Here is a 22,174-nt window from a genome sequence, read left to right as displayed (position 1 = left end):
TCCAATGGCAAATGATAAATGATAATTTGGGGTGGTTTTAATTAAGTCACATACTACGTTATTGAAATTAGGCTGAAGGCCACAAGGGGAGCACTCACAACTGTTTTACTAAAAAAACCACACGTGAGTGACCCGGGCACTCCTACGTCGCACTTCCCTTGCACGGGGTTGTTAATTAAAAGTGGTGTATTCTTTAATGTGTATTGAATTTACCATGTACGGGACTCGGGTTGTCTTGCCGATTAAGTCATGGGCGTTGATTATACCTTAGTTCCGCGGCGCTCGCCTGACTCGGGTGGGCCATGGCTAGGGGCGCGTTCCGTTAGCGGGGTCGGATACTGGCGGTTGCAGGTCGGGCTTTATGGTGGCCTTCGGTCGGACGACGTCAAATGTATCGATGGTTTGCCAAACGTCCGCTAGAATGCTTTGGAACTAGTTTCTAGCCCCTCGCAGGGCACAGTTTATTAAAACAGTTACTTTCTGTTCTCTTACTGGGATTCGGTTTTGGATGCATTCTGGAATATGGATTGTGAGTTAGGTTACAGTTGTATTGAACAAATTAGTGTTTGTTCGCTAACTTACGAAATCATTTTAGAATACCATGTGAGGCTGATCTACTGGGTAAAACCAAAATCATTAACAATTTTCCCTAACGACATTTAGCACATTTTCACTCTCTCTGTGGAGACCGACCGCGTGACGATTTTTTTATATCTAATTCTGCCAACACACAATCACACTCTTTTTACCAACTTTGTTTGCAATGGTGCCTTTGCCATAATGTCGATTAGTACTGTTTTGTACATTTTTTGTTCTGATACTCAAACTTCATTGCAACTTAACTTGCGTTATTAATATAATTTTATTATGATTGTTTATCCAAAATTTATTATTAAACAACTATTATTTCTATTAATTTAATCGGGTATTATTGAGTCACTACTGTATGCTCTATGATCACGTGCAAATCCTTGACCAATTACGTCAATTTCAAGACCCCTATACGTGGCATGAACTACGAAATCTATTTCATGTCAGCCATTTTGACATTTACGTGGAGTGAGGGTTAATGTGGTAACTAAACGGAAGGATATCAGAACGTCTTGATCTCGGGTTGTAAGTAATACGTTTCAGGTCGTGTTCAGGGACTTCTGTAATCAGTCCTTATTTTGTCTCAGGTTCGTTTTCTTTCACTCCTATTTTGTGTTACTTTTTCTCTTCAAGTCCAAGTTGACAAACTGTTTGGCATAAGTCAAACATCTGAGGTAGCTTACTTTATTTGACCTGCTATGATTTTGTGTACGAATATAGATAATTTGGTTTTTCATTTGTGTGTCTTGTCTTAAATTGATGTGTTCAATGTTTCGGCTCCCTAGTATTGTCATGAGTAATGCCGCATACGTGTCAGTTTATTGTGTATTTATTGTAGTTGCATTAATTCTGTGGTCTTACAGGTAGTGTTTTTCCAATAAGAAGAATGGGGAATGTATTCGCAAATCTTTTCAAAGGCCTTTTTGGTAAAAAAGAAATGAGGATATTAATGGTAGGGTTAGATGCTGCAGGAAAAACTACAATTCTCTACAAATTGAAATTGGGAGAGATAGTAACGACAATTCCAACAATTGGTAAGTTTTAATTTTTTTTTTCGTAATTATGTAGGTAACTTGGTTTGTAATTCTTCATTATGTAAGGTGGGTAAATATGTATTAAACGGATTAGCGCCAAAAAAAATCGTACAAATATGAAATAACTTTCATTATATGCTATCTTACGTACTCTCTTCAGAACCGCCTGCGGAGATAAAAAATTCCAATTACTTTAGGAGATATCGAATTTTTTAATCTTCATTTTTTGGCGATTTTTTTTTAAAAAAAATTTAAAAATCCGAAAATACCTTTATTCTGTGCTCTTAAACTTCCTCTTTTCATTAAACCCGGCTGAGATAAGAAATTCCAAATACTTTTGGAGATATCGAATTTTTTAATTTTCATCCTGTGCACTCGTGCGGCGATAATGGTTGCTTGTTTACAAGTATCTTTTTTTTTTTGCGATGTTCCCGAACGGAGATAAAGATGCACATAGAGTTCTGCCATTCCCGATTACACCCGAACAATTCACCTTCGGCCAACCTCGGGTTTATTTATTAATATTTCTCTGTTTATTTTAATGTAGCTATACTAACCTAACTAACCATCCAAATGGTTTTAAAGTGTTTTAATGTAGCTAACCTATCCGACCACTTTTAATATTTCAATTCATTTTTCCTGCGCAAAAATAAATAAATCCCGAGGTTGGCCGAAGGTGAATATTCGGGTGTAATCGGGAATGGCAGAACTTTATGTGGATCTTAGGACTCTCACGTAAACGAATACATCATGTAAAAAGAAACTTACGTGAGTTTATTCTGTTCATCCTTTTTCCCGGTTTGTTAGGTCAGGTCAGCTACATTATAAATACTTTAAAACTAAACAACCAATAAAATTAATTTTATTATTTTTAATGTCTGTTCAGTTTCAAAGTATTTATAATGTAGCTGACCTGACCTAATCTACCTTTGTCCCATTTTGTTAGGTCAGGTCAGTTACATTATAAATACTTAAAACTATACAACATGTAAAATAAATTGATATTATTTTTAATTTCGGTTTATTTTGAAGTATTTATAATGTAACTAACCTTACCTAATGGAAAATTTATGTTATTTAGACATTCACGCGCACACGGCAAAATATAAAATGGCGACGGTCAAATTATTACACACGTCTGGTATAGCAAAATAAGAACGGCCATATCTCCAAAAGTATTTGGAATTTTTTATCTCCGCAGGCGGTTCTGAAAAGAGGACGTAAGATAGCATATAATGAAAGTTATTTCATATTTCTAAGATTTTTTTTGGCGCTAATCCGTACAATACATATTTACCGTAAGGTGTAGTCTGTAACACTTTTGACAGTTCGGTTTATGTTTGAGACAAATTTCTACCTGTCTTTCTCAAGCCACACTAGTGTGTTAGTATTTTCCCTGATCATATTAAAAGTTAAACTATTTAGCCTTTATTTATTTTTCTGTTTCAAATTGGGCTTATTCACATATGTCCTGTGTTTTTTCTCGGAAGCATTCACGGTTTTTAGTAATAGCATTTTAATTTGAAGGGCTTCGGCTCTTAATGTTGACAGCATAAATGACAGGGCTGAAGTTGTCACCATATTACATTTTTCAATCTTAGTTAATGTGGGCTTAGGCTGTCTTGGTTAAGAGAGTGCTCTTTCTTGCTCCCACTCTTGCATTGTCAGAACTATGTCAGAGAGCTTTTAGTCTCAATTTTTCTGAAAGAGCGAGCGCATGAGAAAGGGAATCTGTATGTTGTGTAGTGGTTTCTTTAATTCTTAATGCTTATGTTTTTCTACACCAGTAGGGGTTCAAGTGCATTGTATGATGCTGATTCGAATTGGTTGAAAATAACAGGAGAAAATGATGTCTATTTAGTAGGAGATAAGTAGTTGTTTATAGTTAAAATTGTGGAAAAAATGATAATGCATAACAAAATATTGGCAACATTGAAAATCAAGTCGTGTGAAAATAAAAGACGAATAATAGTGGTAGTTATGACGTGGATGAGGTACAAGGAGTGACGTAATGAGGAAATAATAGTTGTATTGTGTTATTAAATAAATAAATAAATAGGTTTAAGCAATAGGTATTAAAAATGTTACAAGAATTGAAGTAAATAAGTGTATTTGTATCTATTAAAGAGCAAGGTGGTGTTTATTTGTAACAGATTGTTATAAAGATGCAGTGGAGAGAAAGAATGTGTGGCTTGAGATTGTATTAGTAAATGGATGAATGATGGTTATTGTTTCGTGAGATAGGAACATGAATTAGAGAAATGCCAATTGGATTTGGAATAAATTATGCAACTGTAAGAGAAAAATGGATAGTATAGAATTACTGCAATGAAAACAAGAAAGGTAAGAAGAGTTGAATGGATGTGAATTTTTGGTGATTTGTAGTTTTTTTATGTATATGTCGTGTTGTGTAAGGTGACAATTGCGTATTTAATTTAGGTGAAATATTGGTTTTGGTAATCGTAAAGTAGATTTAATTTCAAACAAGGTTCTTTAGGGATACTGGTATGTAATGTGGTGAGACAATTTCCATTAAAAATTTTGCTGTATCGTGAATCAGACTAGTCCCACCGGGTGTAGTATAATTTGTGATGCCAATGAATAAATTTTGGAAAGTAATACTATTAGTAAAACCTTCACTGAAGTATACTTCTTGAAGTATACTGTAGTGTAATTTGCGATACTGATATTTCATGAATTTGAAATAAGATATTTCGAGATCATATTTCTTGGGTATCATAAAGTAAAATCAGTCCCACAGTTATAAAGAAGTAGAATGCAGTCCCACTTGGTCTATTGTTTTTGCTGAAATGTGGAATAATTATTTAAAAGTAGGATTTTTACATGCTTTATATTAGCTTCACCTGTATGTTTGTCTGTCCGTCTGTAACTCTTTCGACTAAGAGTGAGTGACTCATCACTGTAAAATGTCCCACCCATTTCATTACGTTCGTTAGCCGAGCGGTCTAAGGCGCGCGACTTCTGTGACGTCAGCTTTCGGATTCAGCGATCGTGGGTTCTACTCCCGGCCACGCCGAAAAAAAAAATGTTTTTTTCCCCGGTAAATTCTAATATTATATCCATACATCTAACTGCAAATGATTCGTAGAGACTTTACCATTTCTTTGTGACGTTGCAACTCCAAATAGTTATCTCAGATGGTAATAGGTAGTGTCGGTAACTCATTTCCCTATGATAATTATACATAAATATAGTTTAAAAAACTAAAAAAACATGCTTTTAAAGAATATCAAACTAAAAAGTTAAAAATAAATATAGTTTAAAAAACTAAAGAAACATGCTTTTAAAGATTATCAAACTAAAAAGTAAAAAATAATTTTAAAATTAAATTTATGACAATAGTATATAAGCAATACTAGTATAAATGAGAAAAAAGCATGGGGCGCTTAATATTCAAAAAATATGGCACAAAGCGCCTCAAGCTTTTTTCTCATTTATACTAGTATTGCTTATATACTATTGTCATAAATTTAATTTTAAAATTATTTTTTACTTTTTAGTTTGATAATCTTTAAAAGCATGTTTCTTTAGTTTTTAAACTATATTTATTTTTAACATTTTAGTTTGATATTCTTTAAAAGCATGTTTTTTAGTTTTTTAAACTATATTTATTATAGGAATAAGAATCAAGGTGGTCTGAAGTAGACTACAGTCACACCCGGTGTAGTGTATTTTGCGATACCGATAATTAATGTATTGAAAGCAAGAATTAATAGGAAATATATTTGTGGTATTGTGAACTAGACTAGTCTTGACCTGATTACTTTTATACTGGTTAGTTATTTATTGATAGTAATGATTAATAGAAAATATATTTGCAGTATCATGAAGTACAAATGCCAGTAAATAGTTCATTGAAAGTAATAAATAATAGAAAAAATGGTGGTGGTATCGTGAAGTAGACTACAATCCCACCTGTTCTAGTGTAGTTTGCTATACCAGTTTTAATGCTTTATAATTCACGTCTCCTGTAACTTAATTTTTTCAGAATCATGAAGTTTTGTATTAAATAGGGCACGTAATTCACGATACCAAATGTAATCTATATAATGTACAGAAATAATGAAATTTTGGTATTGTAAAATAGACTAGAATTGAGGGGGGGGGGGGATTATAGTGTGTTTATAGTTCCCCTCTCCCAAAACCCTCATATTCTTGCGCTTGTCCTGTAAGAATTTAGGGTTAGTAATGATGTAAGCGATGCCATATTGGTGACGTCATTAGAAATGTTCTGGAATCGTAAAATGCACCCTGCAGATTATCAGGTGCTTGAATCATGGAAATTTAGGAATGGATTGTTTCAATGCAAATACATGATTTATTTGGTCAAAATATAGAGTTTCTGCTTATTTGTAGAAAGAAAGATAATACTTAATCTGGTAATTCAGAGTTTTTCTGGTTGTGCTTGATGTTTCTGTAAAATGGCATTGTGTTATTGGGAAAAAATTTATGTTGGTGGCTTTTTTTGGGGAAAAAATTCCTAAAATGGTGTTTTTGAGCACTAAAGATGTTCCTGTAATTACCCTAAGAACAGTGTTTGGAAATTCCCACTGGATTCTAAGGAACTCGCTAGTAGGCAGGGCCATAAAGTTGAGGAAAATTATAGGGTGGAAGCAATTTAAATTGAGAAAATGTTTTTTATTAATATTTGCTCATTTTCAGCTGGCTAAACCATGCCATTTTTGCAAACTCAATGCTGTTTCCCACTACCAAGTTTTCTACTATATCATGTCATTAGAGCAAGCATCATATACAGCAGGATCATGCCATCAGGATAAATGCATAGGATCTGGATATGACTTACAAAAAAAATAAAACTATGCACACTCACCTTTGTTGATGCACATACATAGTTTTTGCGGTGAGCAGAAAAGGATGACATTCATAATCGTGTAGAACCTTTGACAAAAGATTACCTAATTTTTCAAGGTAATTTAAAAATTTTTGACCATATCAATGTATAGTCTGCTTTCTGACATTAACCATTCTTACATCAGATATTACAATGATGCAAAATCGACAAATTCGCTACGAACTATCTGAGTGGACAGGGAAAATTGGGAAACATAGAACTAGCCTTGAGTAATTATTTGGTGCAGGAAATTCTTATGGAAACTGAGTTTTTGAAAGCCATCAGGAATTATCTGTTTGTCTAGTCAGTTGAATAGAGGTTGGTTGAAAACTGCTTGCAGAGCATTGAATTATTAAAAGATTTTTTTTTTATATTTTTATTTGTCAGAATATGATTGTAGTCGTGCTTTTGGAAAAATAAGTTGAATAATAACTATGTAAGTGAAAAGTTGTTAGGTTGAGCTAATAGCATGTTAAGATTTTGTAAAATTTTAATTTACTTGTTATTAGTATAGTTGACATGATCTAACCAACCTTTCAAGTTAGTTGCTATTCACCTTAATTTCTAGAAACAGGTACTATATCAGTCATGAGTAAAAATCCACTTGCGATATATTAATGCCTCCTTTAGCCAAAAAAAAAAGTTTCCTCAAGCCTAGATACTGGTTATATTTTGTGATGATACTCCAATGTTCCAATACGCCACAACTTTTAAACACTTACAGAGGAATGTTAGTGCAAGGACCAGGAATGCTCAACTATTGAAGTGACAGTGCATTTGTGAGTTTTTAATGTGTTTGTGTGTGGGGGGAGATTTGCAGTATTGTGCGAATTAATGTGAACACAACCAAAAAATTACTATTTGGGTTATGACAATACTGTCACTTATCATGTCAATTCTGGCAGTTATTTTGACGGCAAGTCATAACATTATGATTGTGATTATGTACAGCTAAAAACCTGTACAATTATATTTTTAACATTGTTAATGTTATTTTTGAGAGTTTTTGATATTTTGCAAAATATTAGATAATTTATAGGGTTTTTATGAATGTTTGGCATCATGGATATTACTCCAAGGAAAAGATAAAAGATCATTATGCTTCATTAGTATACATCAATGACACAGAGAAGCATTTCAGTGGAATGTGGTGTGAGTTTGGGTGTTGTACATAAACTATTAAAGCAGAAGAGAGAGACTGGATCTGTTGAAGTGGAAGAAGGAAGACCACTCCTCGAAAATGCCAGCCTTCTGCATAACAGCAAATTGCACCCAAGAAAAAAGCTACGACCTATAAGATCTTTAATGGTTTGGGGTTAAAATCCATGAGGCCGCAAAAAAAAACTCTTGACTGCCACAATGAAAAAAAAAAAAAAGACTTAATTGGGCCGAAAATAACTGTTCTCAAGACGAGAAATACTTTCTAGTACAGGGCCAGCAATCAAAATTCGTTCATAAGGGGGTGGATGAAAAACTTACTGAAGCCCCTATTGTACAATCAGTCAAACATCCAGTTAAGATGATGTTCTGGGGCTGTTTTTCGTACTCTGGACCTGACAAACTTATTCCAGTAGAAGGAGTAATGAACAGTAAAAAATATAAAGCCATGCTACATCAGTGTTTGGTTCAGGAGTTGGAGAAAGTTCAAGCCAATGGAAAATGCAATTTTTCATCAAGGCTCAGCTCCATGCCATACTTCTAGTGGTGAAATATTAAGGACAAGAAGATAAGTATTTTGGACTGGCCTGGAAATTCGTCAGATCTCAATCATTTTAGAATTTGAGGGCAATCTGCAAGGCCAGATTACGAAAGATGGACTGTACGATGAAAATCAAGATGGTGGAAGCAGTAGTTCAAGTATGTTAGTGCGATGCTCGCTGGTGTTTCTAGCGCTGTGTTGCCTCTAAGCGCAAGGATGTGGACTTCTTTACGTGCATAAGACAGCTATGAGATTCCATCGGTAAATATAACATATGGTGGGGAAATGAAGTTAAAGAAGCAATGCAGATCCCTTGAGGGTTTTCAAAAATCTGTACTGAGTGTTTCATGCCTTGAATATTATACTGAGATAAAACCACATATTAGCCATTTTCACTATTCAAAGAATATAGTTTAAAAATGAAATATGTAAATAGCACTACTCATCTTCCCTCAATATTAAAATGCATAGCGTGGTTTTTTCTTAAGCTTTGCACACCACATGTGTGTCCAGATAGGCGGGGCTTTTAAAGACAAGTTCATGCTGCTTCTAACATGGGGTACGGTGAATTGCTAGATTCATAAATAGTGATGTCAAAATCGTCTCCTGGAGTCTGGAAATTCTCTGTCTACTGTATCGAGAATCAGTTGTTTACTGCCTCGACCTCTGTATTGAATGTCAACAGATTACACTTGCCTGCTGCACTGTGGCTTGTGTGACTCCCATGAACTATCTGTGAAAAGTTAATTCATCTGATATGCTTTGCTAAAAACCTGTGATTATATTTGACTTTTGTTTGACCTTTTTAATGCTACCAAATTATTTTCTAGTGAAATACTGTATTTTTATTTTGATTATGAATATTGCTGTGGGTAACATAAGGTCTGTAAAATAAAGCTAAGAAAGCCAATTGTCAAAAAATTGTATATGGATTTCTATGACATTGAAGCATACAGTGTTCATACAGTATTTTACCATTTTGAATATATTTTAATATTACTAACATATGAATAAACGTGGAATTTGCATGATCTTCTTTAAACAGGAATAAATAACTTGCAGGTGCTCCTACTATAAGGGGCAAAGCATCCACTTTTGAGTAATTTTCTGTACTAGATCTTCCTTATCACTGTTTATCTCCTCAGCAGGTTGAAGCTGCTTCTGACAGAGATATGGTCACAATACTGTGTGGTCACTGTATGCTTCAAATTGATTTCCATTTGAAATAAAAAATTGGCATTTTCTGTAATGCTCCAGTACTTTTTACAGATGAGTTACTATTTAAAAAAGCAAGTCTGATATCAGGTTGCATCAGTGAATTGGATCATTTGTTCAAAAGATCATTACGGAAGTATAGCCCTTGGCAACGGGGTCAACTACGGGAATACACCTGGAAAAAAATCTGAAACACTGTGACTGTTGGTATCCTGTTGCAAAATGTGCCAAACCTATAGAATGCCGGATTAAAGCCTTTCAATGTACAATTCACTAATTAGTATCAAAGAGGGATTCTGCTAAGTGTTTTAGGTGTCTTTTTGGAAATGTATCAGAATCTGAATATCTGTTGAACCATATTATACAAGCAGATCAGAAAGTAAATTTTTTTCTGCACTGACAGTAAATCTTGTTTAATGAGTTTATTTTTAACTACAGGTTTTAATGTTGAAACTGTGGAGTACAAGAACATAAGTTTCACAGTATGGGATGTCGGTGGCCAAGATAAAATCAGGCCTTTATGGCGGCACTACTTCCAGAATACACAGGTGAGTTACGTGTTATTTAGTTATGTGTACTCTTATAAAATAGCTTGTTTCTTTTCACCAAAATGTCTTGGTTACACCATACTTTACTCTCATTAAAACCTACATCCAGGTAATTCAGGCATTTTACAGAACTTCATTCTTCAATAACCACTACAATTCTTGATTTTTTTTTTTATTTGATTACAGAAATATATCTTCTTGCTTTCGTGAAATTACAGTATGTTTTTGCAGCAGTGTTGGACAAAAATTTAGTTTGAAGTGCCTGTGATGATAAAACTGTTCACAGAGAGCTGTGAAGGTGAACAAACATGTTTCAAGACGGGACTGAGGCACGTTATCATTACTAGGAATTATTATTCAGTGATGCTAGAACATTCTATGCTTAAATAATTGTAAAGTGAAGAAAACACTGATCTTTAAATTTCCATTAGCACAAGAATAGTAACCATGAAACTAGTAATGGGCTACGAATAGTAGTTGGTGGTTTTAGAGGATACTTTACATGTTTTGTTTATGTAAAATTTCAAAGAGAAGCTGTACCTAGTTTAATGTATGTAGTGATCTAAACCTAAAGCTGTACTTCCAAACAGTGTATATGCGGGGTACGAATGTGACAGCTGACAGTGTGCACGGGGGTAACTGTGTCCAGGGCCTGATCTTCGTAGTGGACAGCAACGACAGAGAACGCATCGGGGAGGCAAGGGAAGAGCTGATGAGAATGCTTGCTGAGGATGAGCTGAGAGATGCTGTACTTCTCATCTTCGCAAACAAACAGGTAATGGGTTCAGGTTTCTGTCTGCCTGCTTGCCTGCCTGTTTTCACTCACTGCCTGTGATGATAAAACAGTTCCCAGAGAGCTGTGATGGTGAACAAATGTGTTTCAAGACGGGACTGAGGCATGTTATCGCTAGTAGGAATTATTATTCACTGGTGTTCATAGAGGTTAGAACATAAAATTCCATTTTTAAAAATGTACAATGGTGATGTAGTTATCTGGATGCTCATAAACAATTCTGCTCGTCATGTCTTGAAGTTAAACTAAATTTTATTTGGGAGGTTGTTTCAATTTCATATTCTGTACAGTATAGGGAATTAAGCCTGCCACTTTGGTTTCTTCAATTCGTTTGCTGTGATTTCAATTTTTAGTTATTTAAATGAATTTTTGGTGTGGCACAGGGCATAAATAATATATTTGCTGGCTGTTACTGTTATACCTTGTTAGAGTGTGATATTTGATAACAATGTGAAACCATCAGGAATAAATAACTCTCATTTATTACAGCAGTCCACAAACGTAGCTAGGTCCTATGCCACATTGAGCTATACATAATAATAAGGAAGCTATACCACAAGCTGAATGTGATGTTTGCAGGATCTGCCGAATGCAATGAACGCAGCGGAGATAACCGACAAGCTGGGCTTGCACTCGCTGCGGAACCGCAACTGGTACATCCAGGCAACGTGTGCCACGAGTGGCGACGGCCTGTACGAAGGCCTCGACTGGCTCTCCAACCAACTCAAGAACGCCAATCGCTAAGCAGGCCGGCTCTTGAGCCCGCTGGGTCGCGACTGACATTGGACAGTTTTGGAAGTTTCCTCACCTGGTCCCAAAAATTGGACAGATTTTACATATTTCTCATGTTCGACCACATGTGATATTTGTATGGAGAATTTCTTTTGCTAAGTTCGTTGTCTGTTTTGCACCTTCATTTTCCCCATGATCATTTGCTGAGAAAGCATCAAAAGGTTGTTTTCTTTTTGTTACGTATAGCTGGACTTAAAATAAGTACAGAAAGTAAGTTGTATCTTTGTGCATCAAACATGTTGAAGAGAAGCAACGTGGAATGGAAGAGTGCCCGATTCGAGTGTCTTCAGTTCCAAAGTGTCATAGGTTTGAGAAATTTGTAAAACTGTAGTGTTTTTGAGGCGTTTGTGCCCAAGGAGCTTCTAGGGGGGCCAGCATGCGTGGACTTTAGCGCTGCATTACTTTCGCAACTCGGGAGTCTGCAAGCAAAATACCACACGTCTGTTTTTTATTTGCATTTTGCTTGCATTTTCCATTGTAATGGCTGATGGTTCGTCTTTTCAGGATGAGCAAAACACCAGTGGTGTTTAAACTTCATGTTTCATTAATAAATATGCTGTTGTGACAGACCTGCATTTCTTTTCCTTGCTTTTCATTGTTTTTATAACATAGATTAATTACTTCATTTTTGTCTTTGTAATTGCTTTTTTGTGGTATATGCCTTTGCAATTGAGGAGAAATAGCAGGTCTGTTTCTACATGTTGGCATTTGGACTGTAAAATAATTCAGGTTTGCAACAAGTAGAAATTTGAATCAATTGATAAAAATTGTGCTATTCTTCAATTTAATATCCTTGTTTTGCAGATTTGATATTTCTAGTGTATGAAACTGACAAAAAGTGTAGAACTCAATGTATAAAATTTACGAATATATACGATGAAATGTTGACATTCCGCAGTTTTGTCTTGTCACAAAGATTTTTTGTTCATTTTCCTGGTTTATTTTATAAATCTACGTAACTACTAGTGATGGAGTGCGAAGTCAAAAGATTAGTAGCTAGGTCGTAATGGAAGAGCTGTCGTGGTTGGTAACGTTTAAGTTCACCCACTTGTTTGGTGCACTCAAATGCCTTCACACTTGGTTTAGTTAGAGTGCTGGAGCAGGGCTGCAATCTCTTACTACCTGGTTAAAGTTTAGGTATTGTTTGTAGTTTAGTACACCCTCATAAATGTAACATTAAATTATTACCACTTATTTTTATGAAACTTTGCATATTGTGTAAGTGTGCAGTACTCGTGGAGAGAAATATATAATGTGTTTGTGCTTTGATGTGTCTCTTATTTCATGGGGAACGGTGCCTATTGCTTTGAAATAAGTTCAAATCACGGAAGCCTGTTACTTACTGTCTTTAGTTGGATGTGATCTTGCAAGGCCACTGAAGGCTGTGTAGGCTGTAGGGCAACAAAGTATTAGGTTTTGTGTCATTAAACATTAAACCATGGCAGCACCCACCTGACTGTCTCAGCTCCTTGCAACCCAAGAACATGACCTATTGGATAAAGGTTACCGAAGCTTCATTACCGAAGTTTATTCTGACAATAATTCAGTTGTCATTGCACAGTACAAATCTTTGCACTCCTGCAGTTTGCCAGAAATGCATTCAAATTGTTACTAAAGAAAATTGAAAGTTAGGTATAGTGGGATGCAAAAAAATTTCATTGTGTAATGGCTATTCTATTAACTATCAAAAGATGCCAGTTTCATTGCAGTATTAAAATCTTTCTTGGGACATAAGATAAGCTTTTTCTCTTTTATTTTATTTTGGAACTTGATGTTTGCGAAATATAAGCAATGCCATTGAGGTACTAACACTAGGGTGATAGAAACAGAATATGGAGATTCAAACATGTGGATTTTTTTTAATGTGTAACTGTAGCTCCCTTACATTTGTTCTGCCACGTATTCGCTTAGTGTAATATGGGTGTAAATAGTGACAAGTGATAATTATAAAGAATGCAACTTTTTACACCCATGATATGCTAAATGTTGAATATATTGTAGCAGGACAAATTGCATGTAAGCTATAGAAATATAATTGTAGAAATAACTCTATAAAATAAAAATAAATCACGGTGTGCAAGACTGATCCTTAAAAGAAGAAAAAAAATGTCTCATTTCTTATGCAGAATACCGTATGAAATAAATTCTTTGAAAGACTTCAATTGCTGTGGTGAAGGCCGTGGCACAATGGTGGTTTAGGAAAGATTATTCAGTGGTGATACACTATTGCATTTCACTTAATGGCAGTGAACCAGTCCACAGGTGTAAAATCTAGGTCTTTAGCTTGCCAGCGGAATCTCCAACCACTTGCTGAGAGTTCTTGTACAGGAATGCATCAATTTTGTATCTGCAAGAATTCTTCATGTGAATGAGTAATATACGTGACTAGGAATGCTCCAAAAGTAATTTTTTTTGTCACCAAGGGAGCTTTATTTCACAGAAAAATATTACAAAATTACACCAACATTTGTAATTTTTTTGTACCATGAAATTGATGTTAAGAAACCCTTCTGATGAAAATCAATGCTCAGTATTTCAGGAAGTTCTTCATAGCCGGTTGCACCTCTTCGTTGCTTCCAAATTTCATTTAAATTCTCTACTCTTATGTTTAAGAAAGTGGTTTTGCAGTTAATAAGAATCGGGAAGTGGATTTTGGCTTATTTTTTTAAAAAATTTCTACTTTTGAAAGCCCAGTTTCATATTGTTTGTTATTGTGGATATTTTTAAGTGCAGAGAATAGTGGAGTTCTTTCATTTGTAGTCCAAAGTTGAGCAGTGTGGCAAAATCATAAATTCACCTAACAAATTGGAAACTTGCGTTTGGACATTGTCAAAAATAAATAAATTAAGAAATTGTACTTAAGTTTGCACACTACAAGTTATAATTTTTTTTTATTTAAGATACAGCTATTTTCAAAATTAATTTTTAAAATACTCAGTATTCAATATTAATGTAAAATTGTAAAAAATAATTTCTCGATTTAGTAAAATGACCTGGACAAATGTTAAATGTGACTTGCACGTAGTTAATGCACCTGCCACTATAATTCTCTATGGGAGTAGCTACATGGACAAATCATTAGATTTAAAGAGCGAAATTTATAATGGAACATCTCCAATAAAAATGAGAAAGACTTGAGAAAATACTAAACTCCTGATTTATAACTGCTACAATAGAATGCCAGTATCAACTTGAAATTACTCTTCATTATGACATCAGTTTATGAAATATATTTTGTTTCACCATTAAGGTTCATTTGACACACCATTACATTTAGTATGTCCTTAAATATTTGTGACTAATGCTTTATGGTCATACATTGGGTTTGTCATATTCCTGTGAAAATTTCATTTTATGATCATGCGTCAAAAATTCACTATCATTATGCTTAAAGAAATATATGTACTACTTCAAAAACCAGGCAAGTTATCTTAATTTACTAGCCATTTAAACTTTTGTATACCTTTGAAGGCCATTTGATAATACAAACTTATAATGGACTTATCCTAGATATTTATTACTATACTATGATCATGAAACTTTTTTTCATTAACTTTGTTATTGAATTACTATTTCAATAATGGAAACCCTGTAAATATTGTATAAAATTTAAAAAAAAATTTATTTCTGTGGTGTTGAATATGTTGCAAAAGATGAATACATGTTCAGCTATCCTTATTTTTACTATTTTGATGACCTACTTAGAAGTATGTGTTATTACTTAATAGGTATAAAAGAAATTCATTTTAACATAATGATGTTGAAATTTTATTTATTCCAAGAAATTCACAAAAAAGGTGAGGCCTACACAGATACACCATGTTTTCGCTGCATCGGGTGGCCTGAGATCAGTATAGTTCACATCAGATATTCTGCTGGCTCTCAAGGTATGCAAACATAATGTGTTCAGAAGTTGGTTAAAAAAGAGAATTTGAAGAAATTAGTTATTTTATAAAGCATTTGTATGGGGAAGCCAAAATTATTCCGGGGTTTATCCTGCCTTCTCTGTTTTTACATTAATTTATTCCATAAACAAATATTTTCATATCTAGTTCAATTATTTTTTTTATACTGACATGCCATTGTTAAAACCAAGGAGGGGGGGGGGGGATTTAACAAAAAAGCAAATGCAGTAAGTGATACTTTTTTTATAATTAATATCTGCATATGCACAAAGTCAGAGATGTTTATAAAAACAGCCAACAACCAAATACCTGGCAATACCACCAACATGAAAACATTGGTGAATACAGCTTTGGTGTGGCCAGTGATAACCTAAGATGTAGCTGGCTATGTTTTTCTTGTGTGGCCGAAGCTTAACTGAAGTAATTTCCAGCAGCTATTTTATTTAGCATTCTGGATGTCAATACTTTGCTTTAGTTTACAGTCGCACATTAAAGACAAATAGTTGGCAACCACTTAAATCATGTGGAAATTAGCATCATTCTGACTTTAAAAGTTTGTGGATTTGATAAAACTGTATTTATTGCATTTCTTCATGTTTATTGTTGGTTATATAAATAATTAAAAAATTAAGAAAATTTTTTACAGAATCGTCATGAAAAAGTACTGAAATTGGTTAGCCAAATATTTGTAGACACTGTCCTGTTGGAGTAATATTGACATTCGATAGTCCGGCAAATCAATACTTCAGCATGATTGTGGTCTCTAACATATTGAGTTAAAAGATCTTTTAAATGTAGATAAATCATTAAAAAAATAATGAAATTGTGTTGTACACAGACTGAACATTGGTTGAACTCATTTATTACTCCAGTTTATAGTGAACATGGCAGCATACTGACGATAGCAATTTTTTTTATTAATATTAGAAAACTGTTTGCGGGTTAAAATATTTTTACTTTAAATTAATGTAAGCAAAGTATAATTTCCGCAGATGTTTTATTTTAGCAGTAATAAATAGAAACACTTTTTTTTTATATTCAATTACAAATATTACCTGTAAAAATATTTTTTTTAGCTCTAGCACAAAGTTTCAAATTTACAATGGTCATCACAGTAAACATAGTTACAATATTGCTACCTAGCAAAACTTTACATAATTACATAGTTGGAGGAAGCACTTATTAACGACATACAAAATTACTAAAAGGCCTTCAAGTTTATCACAGCCTTTCTATTCCAGATCTAGAAACAATGTTTTGGAAAGAGGCAGTTTAAATCTAGTCTCTGCAGGTGTGACATTTCCACAAAATATAAAATAAATAAGACAAGATACACTCAAGTGCTCTTTCGAACTATTTCACACTATACACAAAGCTGCTAAAAATGCACTTTAAACTTTACACCTGACTGGGAATTCAAATGACATTGAGCAATGTGCTTCTATGTGACTTCCCAAATGTTGGACAATCATTTTACAGTATAATTATCCCTGTAAAAATGCACTTGCTACTTACACATGATGAGCTCACAAGTTTTAGCATTTTCTGTTGATAATTAATTAAAAATTAACCTAAAAAATCATAGTTGTGGTCTTAGGAAGATACATACTATTGAGATGGTCCATGCAAGAAGACACTATAAAATTAGAAACATGGAAATTTTCAAATGGGAAAATTTACAAGTTTACATTCTCATACTGATTTGTTAGTTACAATGTTAAAATTCAGTGAAGTACCTACCTGTAAAACAAGACTAATTTTTTTTTATTGGTCGCAGTTATAAATCACTTATGCATACATTTTGGAGAAAAGCATTACAATTCACTGAATACACACATCTTTGTACTATGTATAAATATACTTTATTCTATAAAGTTATTTGTTTTTAAAGATTGGTATGGCAATGCACTGCTTAGATTTTATCACTTTGGATAGACTAATGCTCTTTCTTAAAGTCTATGTTGCAAAAAATTTGTATGCAAAAGCAAGTTGTGCTAATACATGTATTCTGGCAATTGTTTGTAACTATTGATTGACATACATGGGTAATTAGTTATGAACTGCTACATGGGAAGCAGGTAAACATGCACACATACTTGCAAACAATTTTTGTACATGTAAATTGGAATTTTATTATAAGGCCTATTCCAATATAATTTCTATTTTATTTTACATACAATGCTAACTAGTCTACAATTCGACAGCATTTGTTCATTTGGACAACATATTAGTCCAGAATGGTCCAAATAAACCTGTTCCTGAGCTCATTTCATCACAAATCCATAGAATAGTCTTAGAAAATGGCTGTAATTATTTTTTTTTTACAAAGCACACAAAAATGTGACATAAAAATTGAGGTCTAATTGTTATCTTTTTGCTCTGTTATGTGTTTAAACTTTCTTTGTATAAATGTGTACATGGCTCAAAATATGTTGGTGATTAAGATGAAAAATTAGGTGGTGAATGAACACATGAATGTCATGGCACATCTGTTAAAATAACTTAGTGTTTTGTAAGTCACTGCATACCTGTATTTGTAATAATTTTATATATTGCTCATTCAAGTTCACTAAGGTACTTTACTAATTTTTCAGTTTGTTTTTAATCAATAAATGTTTTGCTGTCTGAATTTAATGCTAACTTCATAACAAATCAAGGAAGCAATTACATCTCCATGATCAGGGATTTAAAATACAAATTATTGTCAAAGAAGCAAGCAGTTTTACTAGCTGATATTCAAAAAGAACAGGAACACATAATTGAGCTATGTGTTAACCAGTGTAAATTAAATGCAGCAATTTAACTGGTTATCATTACTAACAAGACACTTCTTTTAACACATAACCTAGCAAAGTACACATGTGCTTCCAACTAATGTTTAGGGAAAAAAAATGGCAGACTTCTCAGTCTCTGTGCATCAGTTTTTCAGTCAGTCTTGTACTGACACAACTGGAAAACATCTAGTCATCAATCAAGAGTATAAAAAAACTTGGGGGCAACATCTTTGGTTAGTTTCATGTACTTCAAAATACTTCTTACTGCAGTACATAAAGGCAAAGCTAAAAAATTGTACATTTCCACTAAGGAATAATATAAAAATGTATCATCACTGTGATTTTTTTTTTTACCTGATGTACTAAATACATAAGTGCCAGATGTAGCTTACACCTGGGTGTAAATAATGTATGCACTCAGACCAAAATTGGCTTGAAGTTTTCCATGCGTCTGTTACAGTTCTCCATACCATGGTGTTACATGGAATATTATTAGCCTTCCAGAAGCCTTGACCATGATCATAACAATCATCAAAAATACAGTTTCACTGTCTGGTATGGTTGCATGATCTTTACAACTGTAATACTTCGCATCTTGTCAACTGGTTTAAGCTACATGCTGTAAAAGTAAATTGCAGCAACTGCGTGTCCCTTACAATTACACCCTTCCACATTAAACAACAGGCATTAAGAAGGAAGTTAATAGATGGCAAACACTATTCTAATTAATCACCCTTATGCTGATACATCTTACATCAGTTTTAACAAGAGGTTTCCAAGCAGTATCAACGACGAATGCCAGTGTTTTTTTTTTATACAAATCCACAGATGATATCTGCCTAAGGTTGGTAATCCTCATATCCTTTCATCTGGAAGAATTGCTTCTAGAGAAAATTTAATTAATTTTTTGTGGAAAATTACTTTTGTACATCTTCAATATGAGAATGTGTTGTAAGGAACATGCAATAACCTGTTGGGAAAACAATACATTCTATCCGAAATAAAGTCAAATTATTTACAATGGGTTTTTCAACGGTGTGCTTACCACGCAACCTTAAAAAAAAAAAAAAATAGCATGGTGATGCACGTAAAAAAAATGCAATAGTTGTCATTCGTAAACAAATGTCTGGAAACACGGAACAATGTACAGTAGTATGTACAAGGCGGGAGCGAGTGAGCGGGCGGTCGCTATACGTGGCTCGCGGACCGCGGGACCTCGCCCCACGACCCCACGTGGTGCTTGTCGTAGAGCTTGCCGGCCGTGCCGCAGGGCGGGATCGCGAGCGTGAGGTTCACGTCGCGGTACGAGGCGTGTTCCGCCTTGCGCAGGTTCGAGTCCCGGTGCAAGGGCGCCAGCAGCGAGTAGTCCGGGGGAGGCGGAGAGTTGAGCTTGGCGCGGGCGGCGTTCTTGTCGAGCGCTCGACCGGCGCCGGCGGACACCTCGTTCTGGTGCCGCAGCAGCAGCAGCGGCGCCCGCTTGGAGAAGGGCTCCCCCGGGTAGCGCGGCGGCTGCGGCTGCTGCTGCTTGAAGAGCGCACCGTGCCTGGCCAGGCGGTCGTGCTCCTTGCGCAGGATCCTCAGGGCCAGCCCCACCAGCAGCAGCAGGATCGCGGCTCCCAGGATCGGCACGACGATGGTCGCCACCTTGAACCACGCCTCGTTGCCGCCGGCGCGCGGCAGGTTGTTGAGGTACAGGTGCGTGGTCTCGCTCGAGTTGGCCGACCCTGCAACAACAGCGCGCGGCGTGCCACTCGTCTGCTCTTTCGTCGTGTTCTGATTCTCACTCTCACACAGGGGCGGAACAACTAAATTTCCAGGGGGGGGGGGGGCAATATACCTTTTTATAAAGAATCATCGATCCCCCCTATTGAACCGGGGGTCCTCCCCCGGGAAAATTTGTATTTCAAGGTGGAAAATGGCACTGTTTAAGCAGTTTTATTACCTAAAAATTGATTACACAGCACTTTCTTTGCCCCCGTTTGCCCCCACTTCAAGGTTTCAGAGGGGAGGTAAAATACCCTCCCCCCCCCCACCATTGTTGTGCCCCTGCTCACACACAACACTCAGGGCTGTTAACAATTGAATGTTTTTTTTTGTTTTTTTTTTAAATTAAATTATAAGATGTTATTTCTGTAAGTACATTCATGTTCAGAGAGCTTAAGGATAAGGATAATCAGAGAAATATAAATCACACTGAGGTATGCGACAGAAGCGCTGCTTATAACTAGAACAATATGGTAAATGTGGCTGTACAAACTTTGAATGATTCTGCAACAGAGTCTAAGCTTGATTAAAATCATTACTAGGGACCGGAAAATTGGCGGGTTCAATGACCTCCAGGATGAACTCCATAGTTCTACGTACACTCTGTTAAATGTCGCCCATTCATTGGCGGCTGTATTGTGAGACGTCCCAGCGTAGCAGCCTGTGATTCAATATAGCTTTGGTCGTGTGTTTCTCATTGGCCCAGTCATAAAGGTGAGTTGTGAGCCAATAGCAGAGGCAGCACTGAGGTATAACTATATGTATTTTAGCCTATCGCGAAATGAATTCGCAAATTTTTTTAAGAACGTCAACCATTGCAGCAATGGTGTATATACGAAATTATTTAAATCAGATCTGGTAATATGTTGGCAGAATAAGCTGCAAACTGCAGTACTTTTTTTTTTAACACTGCAAACTCAAGTTACACTGAAGGGCATTTACAGAAGTGCACACAAAACACCTTTCATGCCCTCCCGCTGGGCACTACTTTCAACTACTAAGCTGTCAGGTCAACACTCAATGCAAACAGCACGGGGGCATAACGTGACTACGAGGCAGATGGAACCCCTGTGCAGAGACGAGCTGGTGAAATGTTTACGTAGCGTTTGCACAGGCGGCCATGAGCAGCGATACAACGAGCTCTTTGAGAGCCGTCGCTCCCCTCCCTCCCGGAGGGGAAGTGCTGAACATGGAGGGGGGGAGGAGAGCAGGAATGAAGTGTGCACATAAAACCACATGCTGGGTTGGAAACAGTGCTGGGCCACAAACTCCTTCCAGCCTCCCTCCCCACTCTTAGCCCACGAGACTATGTTTACCTACCTAACACCATGTACAAACACACCACTTGCTGACAATGTACGTTTGTCAGCTTCCAAAGCTAAAATCAATAATGTTCATTATTTTACATTTTTTTGTATATTACAATTTTTTTTTACCAAGATATATACTATTATGTATTCAAAACTACTGTTTTTTTTAACCCACCATGATTGTGTGTTTGTGTATATGTGTGGGTATGTGTATGTGTGTATGTATGCATGGGCGCACCAACTAAATTTCCAAAAGGGGGGGGGGGGGGCAATATACCTTTTTATAAAGAATCATGGATCCCCCCTATTGAAGTGGGGGGGGGGGTCCTCCCCCGGGAAAATTTGTATTTCAAGGTGGAAAATGGTGCTATTTAAGCAGTTTTATTATCTAAAAATTGATTACACAGCACTTTCTTTGCCCCTGTTTGCCCCCACTTCAAGGTTTCAGAAAGGGGGGGGGGGCCAAAATACCCTTTGCCCCCCCCCCCTGCTGTTGCGCCCCTGTATGTATGTATGTATGTGTGTATATATGTATGTATATAGATAGACACACGCACATTCGCATGCCAGTTTTTATAAAGTAAAGACAATTTCTTTAGATGTTCCACGAAAAATGCTCTATGACCGCAAACTACATAATACCGTTTTTTTTTTTTTTTTTTTTTTTTCATGAGCGATCGGCAAAGTTGGGAGAAGTTCGGAAGCAGTTGGGGTGCGGCCGTCCTCCCACTCCGGACTCACCCAGCAAGGAGTCGTTGTACATGAAGTGTATCTCCGGGCTGTCCACGTGGTTGCACATGTCCCGGTGGCAGCAGCGCAGCCGCGGGGCGGAGTCCGCGCCGGGCCTGGCGGCGCACTGTTGCTGCCTCTCCCTGC

At 35.9% G+C, this 22,174-nt stretch overlaps 2 protein-coding genes across 3 annotated transcripts in view; one reads left to right on the top strand and one right to left on the bottom strand.

Moving 5' to 3' along the window:
• Positions 1-804: 804 nt before the first annotated feature.
• Positions 805-12,812, top strand: LOC134534097 (ADP-ribosylation factor 1). 2 transcript variants are annotated; one of them, XM_063372143.1, is made up of 5 exons: positions 805-1,178; positions 1,455-1,625; positions 9,851-9,960; positions 10,610-10,735; positions 11,333-12,812. In XM_063372143.1, exons 2-5 carry the CDS (start codon positions 1,478-1,480, stop codon positions 11,495-11,497), a joined length of 549 nt encoding a protein of 182 aa, XP_063228213.1. In that variant the 5' UTR covers positions 805-1,178; positions 1,455-1,477; the 3' UTR covers positions 11,498-12,812. The 2 variants fall into 2 exon arrangements, with proteins under 2 accessions (XP_063228213.1, XP_063228212.1); XM_063372142.1 differs by having other exon boundaries at positions 944-1,116.
• A 3,618-nt stretch (positions 12,813-16,430) lies between these two features.
• LOC134534096 (BMP and activin membrane-bound inhibitor homolog) overlaps positions 16,431-22,174 on the bottom strand; it is a 63,435-nt gene continuing 57,691 nt past the window's right edge. The window contains exons 3-4 of the mRNA XM_063372141.1: positions 22,040-22,170; positions 16,431-19,948 (exon numbers count right to left, since the gene is read on the bottom strand). Of these exons, the coding sequence (XP_063228211.1) occupies positions 19,413-19,948; positions 22,040-22,170 (667 nt within the window). The 3' untranslated portion in view covers positions 16,431-19,412. The remainder of the gene's footprint in view (positions 19,949-22,039; positions 22,171-22,174) is intronic.

Source organism: Bacillus rossius, chromosome 7 (assembly GCF_032445375.1).
Source record: "Bacillus rossius redtenbacheri isolate Brsri chromosome 7, Brsri_v3, whole genome shotgun sequence".
Taxonomy (NCBI): Eukaryota; Metazoa; Arthropoda; class Insecta; order Phasmatodea; family Bacillidae; genus Bacillus; species Bacillus rossius.
Note: the sequence above shows the minus strand (reverse complement) of the source record. Positions and strands in the feature narration are given on the sequence as shown.

Excerpts from the sequence above, each read along its gene's own strand:
- LOC134534097 (XM_063372143.1), top strand. The coding sequence starts at position 1,478 with ATGGGGAATGTATTCGCAAATCTTTTCAAAGGCCTTTTTGGTAAAAAA. Across the intron at positions 1,626-9,850 it reads AACGACAATTCCAACAATTG|GTTTTAATGTTGAAACTGTG; the intron begins GTAAGTTTTAAT and ends TTTTAACTACAG. Across the intron at positions 9,961-10,609 it reads ACTACTTCCAGAATACACAG|GGCCTGATCTTCGTAGTGGA; the intron begins GTGAGTTACGTG and ends AACTGTGTCCAG.